This window comes from Aulostomus chinensis, chromosome 16 (genome assembly GCF_037954235.1).
Source record: "Aulostomus chinensis isolate RoL2024-O1b breed Wild chromosome 16, RoL_Achi_v1.0, whole genome shotgun sequence".
Classification (NCBI taxonomy): domain Eukaryota; kingdom Metazoa; phylum Chordata; class Actinopteri; order Syngnathiformes; family Aulostomidae; genus Aulostomus; species Aulostomus chinensis.
Window position 1 is genome coordinate 3,245,785 of NC_141335.1, and position 11,063 is coordinate 3,256,847.

General features: G+C 47.2%; 1 protein-coding gene across 2 annotated transcripts; it reads left to right on the forward strand.

The window, feature by feature from the left end:
- Positions 1 to 2,856: 2,856 nt before the first annotated feature.
- Positions 2,857 to 11,035, forward strand: LOC147247150 (early growth response protein 2b-like). Of its 2 annotated transcripts, none has more exons than XM_086180281.1 (2): positions 2,857 to 3,064; positions 8,500 to 11,035. In XM_086180281.1, exon 2 carries the CDS (start codon positions 8,742 to 8,744, stop codon positions 9,522 to 9,524), a length of 783 nt encoding a protein of 260 aa, XP_086036407.1. In that variant the 5' UTR covers positions 2,857 to 3,064; positions 8,500 to 8,741; the 3' UTR covers positions 9,525 to 11,035. The 2 variants fall into 2 exon arrangements, with proteins under 2 accessions (XP_086036407.1, XP_086036406.1); XM_086180280.1 differs by lacking the exon at positions 2,857 to 3,064 and adding an exon at positions 8,148 to 8,382.
- Positions 11,036 to 11,063: the final 28 nt, after the last annotated feature.

The window sequence follows — 11,063 nt, forward strand, 5'->3', positions numbered from 1 at the left end:
AAGTTGCTGCTGCTCCGCAACAGCGCTAGGTGGCGACATTGTCAGGAGGATGTCTGAAAACATTAGTATTTTAATTTTGTCTCTCACTTTACTTAAAATTAACATAAAGGTCAATTATCGCTTTAATATATTTAATTATAATGCATGTATATTATAACATAAGTGTTACTTTTCAAAATCCCAATGTCTTTCACCCACATGCCTACATTTTAAATTGAATATTGATCAAATATTAACGTCTATCAGCCTACAAATTAGCTATTTTTCCCACCTTACGCGTGTTTTGATTTTGTTTTTTCATTTGGTACTTAGTAACCATGGCAACAGTCACGCGACAGGAAAGCACATGGCGGGAGGGCAGCGTCACAGGGAGACGTTTGCTTTGAAAGGAAAATTAAGGTAGATTTTTATCTTTTTCAATATATATGTTTGTGCAAAGATTCATTCTTTGTTAGCTTTCTTCTCATTTCAACTAATTGAAATTTTGAATATTTTTATACGCTGTATACCGTATAGCTTACCAAAAAAAAAAAAAGCAAATGTTTGGACAAGGTTTATACAGTCATGAAAAACCTGGAAAGTCGTGGAATTTTTAACATAGCAGTTAGAGGGGCTTGAAACAATTTGGGAATTTAAAGAAGACAGAAAACTCACTTAGTAGTTTAGTTTCGATGGACTGGGAAAGAAACCCTGTTTGGTTAATTTTGATTTAAATAGCCTACATGTTAATCCAGTGCAAGTTGCAATAATTTTGTTAAATGTATTGTAGTGAAATTGAATATGGATTTTTTTTTTTTTTTTTTAAAGAAAGCAAGAAAAAAGAATGACATTGGAACTGCTGTGTTACAACCTGGCACACTCAGGAAAAGAAATGAACACTGAAATACACATTTATGCACCTTGTGTGTTCCAGGTTTATAACGTGACCAGAGGCCAGCAGCAATCCATCTGCTGCAGACCATCCGCCCACTCAGCCCTGTGACAGGGAGGAGGGGGTTGCCCTTTTACCTCCGGCAACACTTTAACACACACACACAAACACACACAAGTACACACAAAGACACAACTGGTAGAGTCATTTTAACAGTATTTTATCATTGTTCTCTCAGCTGACCAGGATTATGTTTCCCCTCTAGTTATGCCATGAAGTGCAAAATAATGGAAGGTAAATTTCCCAAAATGCAACCCGATGTTAATGACAGCGGAAGTGGTGAAATCACTTCCTGTCCGCTCTCGTCTCTCAGTCACAGATCCTTCACCTGCGTTTTGGAGAAACCGGCACATTTTAGGAGATCATTTCCATCTTCTAGGACACATGTAGTAATATCTGAGTACTGGTGTAGTCATGTAGTAATATCTGAGTACTGGTGTAGTCATGTAGTAATATCTGAGTACTGGTGTAGTCATGTAGTTATATCTGAGTACTGGTGTAGTCATGTAGTAATATCTGAGTACTGGTGTAGTCATGTAGTAATATCTGAGTACTGGTGTAGTCATGTAGTAATATCTGAGTACTGGTGTAGTCATGTAGTAATATCTGAGTACTGGTGTAGTCATGTAGTAATATCTGAGTACTGGTGTAGTCATGTAGTAATATCTGAGTACTGGTGTAGTCATGTAGTAATATCTGAGTACTGGTGTAGTCATGTAGTAATATCTGAGTACTGGTGTAGTCATGTAGTAATATCTGAGTACTGGTGTAGTCATGTAGTAAAAACTGAGTACTGGTGTAGTCACGTAGTAATGACTGAGTACTTTGATTCATCACAAGATCTAATAACATCTGCAGTAGAAAAACTACATTATTGTGTGAATACTCATTCCTCATGTACTCATGAGTCATACAGGACATAAAGCATTGTGGGAATCGTAGGATCTCCTGTCACCTGGACATCAAAGCAGGACACCTCAGTTTCTGAAGCACAGAAGGTGCTGGTGCTTTGTGCTCTTCGTGACACCGATCGCTAATTCAAGTCCCAAATTTGTTCTTGTGTAGAACCAATTGATTTCCAGGTTTTCTCAGGGGTGAAGCAGGAGAGATGTGTACAAACCTGTTATGGCTGTGTAGTCGGGGACCTCGGGACACCGTAAATATTAGAATACACCGGCCAGCGCCCGCCCCAGTCACCGGGGCTTGCTGTGCACCACCTGGACAGTCCAGTCCATGATGTTGGTAGACAAATTGAGTTCAGACACTCTGATTCAAAAGTTCCACTCCAGTTAATTAGAACGATATTTGCAAAGTTCCACAGTTTCACCCTCTTAATGCGCTCACTGAATGTTGCCTCTGCAGCATTGTTATGGGAAATATTGCTGCCACTACATACATGTGTCAGGATGCATTTAGTCTGCTATATGCCGGTATGATATTGATAGTACTGACTACCATGTAGAAGTACTGTGTTCTGTTTTACTGCAGTGCCCTCAGATCTATGCACCAAACATCTAGAATGTTCTCTGCTGCGGTGGAAGGATGCAGCTGTCAAAAACTCCAAGAAAGAACTGGAACATCAACTTTCCAGCAGCACCTTCTCGTGTAAAACTTGTCAGCTCTCGTCTTGCGGCGGTGGCGGCGGCGGCAGAGCTCTTCATCTGACCCCACCACCTCCAGGCTCCACTTCCCGTCAGAGAAACATCTCTCTGTTACAATCTGCTGTCCGGCAAAAAATCCACTTCATTAACATAACAATTTTAGCAGCGCGGGTGGAAGCAAAGTGATGTGGGAACAATCGTATTGTTTCTCCCCCTACTCTCTCTCTCTCTCTCTCTCTCTCTCTCTCTCTCTCTCTTGCTCACTCGCTCGCTCGCTCTGTCTTTTTGTCACTTCCAGCCCACTCGGACCCCGGGTGCCGATGACCCTCTGTGGGCACCAGTGAGAAATCCAGTAACTTCTTGTTCGGACGGGAAAACGTCAGGCTGCATTCGCCTCGGGAATCGCCTCCACTTCTCCACCTCCTCCTGTTTTCTTCTCCATCCCCCTGGAGAACGAGGAGGCCCCGGCGGACGGCGTCTTGGTCGGACCCTCACGGAGGAGAGGCAGGATTTCCCTCCGCCGCTGCTCGACGTGAGTTTGATGTCTTGGTTTTGGTGGCGTGAACGAGTGGAAGGAGTTGAGCTGCGTTGTGGTTGGGAGCGAGTGGATTCACAAACTTCCCAACACTTGGAGAAAATAGATGGAATTCATGGTAGAACTCAGCTAACGTGGCACCTGGGAGCTGGAACTGCATGGAAAACCTTGTGAATGGTTCATATTTTTTTTGGGGGGGGGGGGGGGTTCTGTCGGTGGCGGTGCATTTTGTCGCCTGCTGCTTGATGTTAGGAGGAGACTCAGTGGTTTGTTTGAAAGCTGGAGACTCTAGATGGTTTGTTCCCAGTCACCAGGCTGAATGCTTCTCTACCACGAACAGCAGCTAAAAACTGCACGGATTTGCCCTTTTTTTGTAAAGTTTTCATCAAATTATTAGAACTGATGTCCTTGCGTTTAAGGTGAGTTAAATCTACTTGCTAGAGCTGACGCTGGGAATTTACCCGCTATATAAATAATGACAGTGGATTAACAGTTTCAGTCATTTTAAAGTGGAAAAAGAAACCTGATATTCTCAGTTCCGATTCATGTGGGTCGTTGCAGAGCTACAACACTGCATTCAATTAATTACCAGATGTTTTGATCAGCAATTAATCGCCTTTTTTAAGCCAAAATGCAACGCACGCTGGTTCCAGAGTCCTTAATATCAAGATTTGCTGCGTTTTTGTTTGTTTTTTTGTCATCTAAGAGTCCTGGATTGTTTGAAGGACAACAGGGCGACGTTGTGTTGAGCATTTTTCAGTTTCTTGACATTCTATAACTGAACTACTCCCTGAAAAGAAGTAACTGGCTGATTAACCATTATTGAAAATAACTACCAGGCCCCTAAACTGACTGGCAGGTGAATTTAATCCAGACATTTGTGCGATTTCAAGTCGGGCGACACAGTTAATCCACATTTAACTGAAATCCCAACGGGGCGATGTTGGCGCGATGCTTTCGAACTGCCGGAGGCTGCAACGTGCGGTTCAGGCCGATTGGGTTTCACAATCCCCATAAAAATCACACCATAAACATTTTAATGGGGTTTACAGTGAAAAGGAGAATAACGATGTAAGATCAACATTCCCTCCGATACTGCGAATCATCCTAAATCTGAAGCATTCCTGTTAGAAGTTTTCCAGGGAGGGGGGGGACGGGACTGCACAGCTCTTATTTCACGTTTTTGCAGTTGAATTTTGCGCCCGATTCTTCTGCCGTTTCATGTGTGGTGAATTTAGAGTCACGTTTGTTTTCCGCTTCTTGCATTTTTTCATGCATTTGGCTTTCACGGAGGTTAGAATAACACCAAATTACTGCGTGTGTGAGTTTCTGCGTTAGTTTAATAAGAACAAAAGGCGACTCTTTTGTCGAGTGCGTTGCTCCCAAACGTTCAGAGATCAGAGTTGGTCGACGTCCAGGCATCGCGGCGTCTCCTGACGGTTGGGAGTAAACCTCCGTGCGTGCTCTAAACATCCCTCCATGACTTGGCTATCATCTGATACGGGTTGATGTCACTCCGGGTCTCAGACTTTGTGTTGCAGCCATTCACTGCAGCTCGGCAGCCATTGATGTGTGTGTCTATTATCCAACACTCAGCAGTCAATACATTTCCCATGAATATGCAATCACCCCTGTGGATGGCTCGGTCTGGGAGCTCATCGCCTGAACCCCCTAAAACCTGACTCATCCACAGGAGCGTCCACCCCCGGGGGGGGGGGGGGGGGGGGGGGTCAATCCAAAAAGGGAAGATAGGATGAAGAATAGGACCAAAACTCCGTCCTCAAACGGACCCGTCAACGTGTCGGACCGCTGGAGGTCGTAAATGACCTTTTATCAAACATTTACTGTCAGCGTTTCATAACTCCTGATTTGCAGCGTGCTGCTGCAGGATGTGAGTGGAAATGAGTCATCTGCCATTCTGATGTGAACGTTCGTAGAAAATTCAGATGATTTGCTGCGTCTATTTAAAGTCTGGGCTCCCCTTTGTTGGAAAAATGATCCAGGGAAAACACACCAAATTGAGGTGGAAACTGGGCAGCCTGGAGGAACAGATTAAGTCTCAAACATCTACAGTCACAAATGTGGAGCGGGCGTGAGGAAGAGCAGAGTTCCTACAAGAGAGTTTTTATCAGCCCTGAGTGCTTCGCTAAGCTGTTAGCTTTAGGCTGATGGGAAAAGTTTGCAGAAGTGTGTGAAAGAAGATTCCCATCCACCCCTGGATGGGAGAAAGGCTCTTTTTATTTTGCTACTGCTTCTGATATTTGCTACTTCAATTGAAAGGTGTCAGGAGGAGTCAAAGGTCGCTAAATCTGCTGGCACAGCAGATGACGGCATCAAACCTTCAAGTGGCGGTTGGCTTGTTTTCCTTGGTTTTTCTCTGACGTTTGCTCGCAAAGATCGAGACGAGGGCAGCAGGCCAGAACCGAGCGTCATTTTCAGGACGAAGACAAAGATCCATATTAACAAAAAAAACACAGATGACAGATGATTAATCGGCACGGTGGGGTCTGCCGAGCCGCCGGACCCCCGGCTGACACCCTGAGCCACCAAACACAAAACCAAGAAACCCCCCAGAGCCTCGGCAGCCCGGAGGAGCGTGGGCGAAGGGTGGAAGCAGGGCATCGTCCCCATGGAGCAGTGTGTGTGTGTGTGTGTGTGTGTGTGTGTGTGTGTGTGTGTGTGTGTGTGTGTGTGTGTGTGTGTGTGTGGCGAGGACAGAGAAAGATTTTGTGTTTGTTCGACTGATTCAGACTGAAAAAGACAAATTGTGAGTTACACTGAGAAAAAAGTGAAAGAGTGTGTGTGTGTGTGTGTGTGTTTGTGTGTGGGAGAGGTTGAACAATAAAAAACGTGTGCTTTCTGTGTGTGTGTGTGTGTGTGTGTGTGTGTGTGTGTGTGTGTGTGTGTGTGTGTGTGTGTGTGTGAGCATGAACCAACCAAACCCCCCATCTGCCACAGGGTGGGCGGCTCGCCACACAACGACAATACACACCAACATTTTTGTAACTGTGGGCGTTCAAAAGGCTGAGAGAGAGAGAGAGCCGCCTTCCTCCTGCTCGCTCGCTCTGCTCGTCCCTCCTTGTCATCTGCAGAGGTTCCACTTTGATCACTTTCTCATCAGCACATTAACAAACTCCATCAGTCGTTCAATGTTTCTCACACCAAACATCTAAAAGGAACCCAGTGTGAAGCAGATTTGAGATCAGGTGTTGCGCAGCAAACTTCACATCCAACGCCTGAGCTGCTGCAGTGGAGGAGGTGAGGGAGGATTCCAGCGCCCACATTTCAGGTGGAACTCAGAGGTTTTTCCGAGTGAGTGGGCCTCTCCAGGAGAGGCTCAGCGATGGAGGGGAAAGTCTCCACCTGTCAGAAACTAAGAGACGACTCAGGACAGTTTCATGTGTTCGCTCGGCTCTGAACGTGAAGCAGCAGTAACAAAGTAGCTTGGCTCAATAGCTGACTGTCCAAGGGATCGAAGAGCGGAATATTGATTCTATATAGGCAAGAGGGGGCGGGGGAAGGGGCGCCTGTGATTCATAGGGACAAACGTGATTGGATTCAGTCTCACACCGATCGACTGACTCGGTCTAAACTGCTGTAACAGGGTTTGAAGGTACTTGGCTCTGAAACGCACACATTGTGAGATTATGTAAAGCATCCAGACAGAGATTGAGCTTCCTTTTTTTTGCCTTTCTGTCCCGGTATCCTGGGCCTCCTTCTAAACGGGTCCGTGTGGAGGCCGAACACACGTGCGTCTTGTGTCTTCAGTCTCTGTGAGCCTCCGTGTGTTTATTTTTGGTCTGGAATTTTTTCCATCGAAAATGTAGCTGTTCACAGGGAATTCAGAGAGTAGCGGAACGAGCTAACAGGCAGCAGCCTAGTGAGGCGCCGCGTTGAGGCGTCAGGATACAGAATCGCACAACTGCCAACCAATGTTTTAAATGATTTTAACATGTTACTGAGCTCCGCTGTCGGTGCTTCATCCCTCTACTTCGTTCCTCCTCGGACAGATCCAGGATCAGTGCACACCAGGATTCGCATACATGTGCATTTGATTCACGGATGAGTCTGAGTGAAGCTAAGAGGAGGATTTCCGATTTGATGATTGAACTCTTTGGTTTTTATCTTATTTGGCAGATGTTTTCACTCACGTTTATTTTTGGTGCATCAACCCTTTCTCACATTTAAAAGACGAGACATACGATAGATTGAACATAGGGATCAGCCATGACGCTGGTCTTTTATCAGTATCAGATGGGGACGTTCATGTCATGTCTTCATCTTTGCTCATCGGTGATGAAGAAACTGAGAAATGTTGGATTCAAGGACTCTGCCAAATGTTTTGGATAAAAGAAAACCCTTCATGATGATGAACAAGGTGAAAATCCCATACCATTGTTTTTATTCTGATGATATCGAACTTCTTAAATATCAATGACGCCAAACAACAACAACAACAACAACAACAAAAACAAAGTTGTGTGTTGAAACTGCCGCTCTGCTCACGGGGCAGGCTCCTCTTCTCTCCAGAGGAGTGCTCATCAGTCCCGAGCGGTGCGATTACTGCTGCGGTAATCTGATATAATCTGATATGATATTCTGTCCGCCTCGGGTCTGTGAGTGAAGGAGCAGCACCAGCAGAGCAACTTCAAACTTGAGAGACAACAAATAAGTGCGTGGGCTCGGCAGGCGCGTGACAGCGCAGTTACCCGGATGTCAGCCATATAAACGGGCTGGGATCCTCTCACATCACCGGAGAAACCATGTAAGGAGAAGTTGAGGCCGGAATTCCGAATAATCCTGCTGGTGTTTGCCTCAGATGTGTTTGTGATAAATGCATCAAGACACAGTCCTCAAATTAAAAACCATCCGGCAGCAGTGACTGGTCAAACTGGGAGATTTAGAGCAGCGCGTATTCGCTGTGGGCGCCTGTTCTTAAAATCGCACTTTTTTTTTTTCCTCTAACCTCCAACACAAGTCCATATTTGGTAAATGACGTGACGGGAGACCCGGAGATTCCCTTTATAACCATACTGCAGCATCCGAGAGCTGTTTACAAGAGCTGAGAGGCGGAGTGGAGGAGGGTTGCCCGGGGAAATGAGGGGAAGCGTCCTTGTGGATGCGTGAGTCCGTCCAGGTGCATTCGCCGGCGTGATCCCGTCCTCAGCTGAGCGGCATGACTGCAAAAATAGTCGGTGAAGTCTCCGCGTCTCTCGGCAGTCTTGCAGCGAGTGTTCACGGTGCGGAGGCCGGTTTGTCGGTTGTTTTTAAAGAAGAAGCTTTGGGGGAGGATGAAGGGACGCGTGACGAAGCCGGTGAGAGCGAGAAGAAACTTCAGAATCCAAAAAAATCCCAAATCCATTGATTGTTTCTAAAATGTCCGGCGTGTACTGACATAAATGTGGTGTCTGCTCTCCTCTGTTTGTGCCCAGGCGACCTGCTGTTCCAGGGGAGGAGCGCATCGCAGCTGCCTCCCGCGCAGCACGTGGCAACTTTACGCACTCAACCGGTGGCGTTTACCGGCAAGTTCTCAGTGGATTCCAGGGTCGCGGAAGGACCGTGGAACCTCGGGGACGGGATCAGTCTGGTCAGCGCTAATATCACCGCTCCGCCAGGTTCGCCTTCACGCGATATTTACGCAGCAGGAGGAGGAGGAGACGCGGCGGAGGTCACGATGGCGCACGGCCAGCCGGACATCAGCCACATGTACGCGCCTCCTCATCCTCACCACCACCTTCACCCCGCGCCCTCCTACTCCTGCAGCGCGGACATGTACCAGGATCAGTCGGCGGGGGGCTACCTGGCGACCTCCACCTGTGCGGTGTCCTACCACCCGCCTCCCACCTATAACTCCGCCCCCAAACCGACCGTAGACGCCACGCTGCACTCAATCATGCCAGAGTACGGAGGCCTCTACCAGCAGGCCTCCCAGAGAGACCTCCAGGCGGCTTTCCCGGAGAGGAAATCCCTCCCGTACCCGCTGGACTCCCTCAGGGTGCCGCCTCCTCTCACACCTCTCAACACCATCAGGAACTTTACGCTCGGCGCGCCGTCCCCGGCCGCAGAGGGGCCGCTGACCGCCGCTTTCCAAAGCCACCAGAACCTCCCTCTCAGACCCATATTGAGACCCAGAAAGTACCCGAACCGACCGAGCAAGACACCCGTGCACCAGAGGCCGTACCCCTGCCCGGCAGAGAGCTGCGACCGTAGGTTCTCCAGGTCGGACGAGCTGAGCCGACACCTGCGCATCCACACCGGCCACAAACCCTTCCAGTGCCGCATCTGCATGAGGAACTTCAGCCGCAGCGACCACCTTACCACGCACATCCGCACGCACACCGGGGAGAAGCCCTTCTCCTGCGACCAGTGCGGGAGGAAGTTCGCACGGAGCGACGAGAGGAGGAGGCACATGAAGATTCACCTCCGGCAGAAGGAGAAAAAGTCCTCGGCGTCCTAAAAGTCACGCATCACCTCACTGGAACATCGGTCTCGGCAAGAATAAGATATTCGCAAGCAGAAAGAGTCCAAAAATGATGTTCTGGCATAAAACATAGGAACTCACAATGGTTCCGATTATCAACCATGTTTGACTTTAAATTATGTGAAATGTGAAGAGAGTTTTGCAGGTTGAAGTGATGCTCTTGGTGTCTGGAGCTCATGAAGAAGTTCTCCCACCCTGCAGCACTTGTGTGACTCCAGAATGCAGAAAGAGCCAGCCACGTAGACTTAGCTTGAAGCTAACAACAACAGAACTGCCCGAAACATCAATTTACACACTCCCAGCGCATCATCCCGTATAATCCTGGTCTTCTTCATGCAGCCGAATGCTCAGTAATCCACCAACACTGTGACTGAAGCAACAAACCAACAAAGTTAAACCCTTCAGTTTGTTGCTGGTTCCCAGTTGCAGTTTTCTGGCCAGTTTGGCTGCTGTTAGCCATCAGTCATCATTGGCTTCAAGCTAAATTTATGCAGGGGGCTCCTCCTGCATCCTAGTGTCACACAAAAGTATCAAGGAGGAGAAAATATCTTTTTTGTTCTCTCTTGCTGCTTTTTTAAGATGATCTGAAATGCAAAACTATCTACTTTGTTGAGTGAAGTGTCAGCTCAGGTGGTCCCCTGCTGCTCCGGGTGGCTTCAGGGCTCCAGATGCTTCAGGTGTAATCTCAGGGATTCTGTCACAAGTCAGGGGAGACGGACGTGTCTCAGGGCAGCTGAGAGGAGGCCGAGTGTTTGCCGCTGCCGCCGCAGGTTCTCCACTTCTACCGGCAGCTGTAGACGCAACGATTCAACCCACGCAGGACTGGGGTCGTCCGGCTGATATCAGACGGGATGCTTGTGTCTTCTCTTTTACTGGTGGACTCCCAGTTTGCTCCAAACAAGCCCCCCACCCACCCACACACACACACACACACACCTCCTCTGAGAGGCATCTAATTACATTGTTAATTAAAAACCTTGATGCCCATCGTGGAGGACGAGGCTGCAACTAACCAGTATTTTTCATGGTCACTTGATCTACAAATTATTCTCACAAAGAATTTTGCCTCTAAAATGCCAAGAAGACTTGAAGTGTGGACTGAACTCAAGAGTCTAAAAGCTAAAGACTCTTTATTTTCTGTCAAAGAAAGGCAGCAGATGTTGATGTTTAAGTTTCTGAAACCAGCAAGTATTTGACTCTTTTTTGTTTGTCTTGATTTAAGAACCGACAACCCTGAGACTTTTATTTCCATTCTGGAAACGGTTGGTGATTCATTTTCTTGTGATTGATTGATCTGATTCATCCAGTCGGGTCAAGTGCTCTGTTAGTCATCAACACTGTTACAAAAACATTAAAAAAAAAAAAAGTCGTTACATCATCTATGACATCATTCAACGGCTGATGTTCAACTGTTCGATGTTGTGCGTTGTCATGGTTCAGGGCTGAAACCTGACGGCTGTTTGTTGTACATTTTAAATAAAATGCAACGCCTCAGAGGATTGTTTTTTGTTTTGT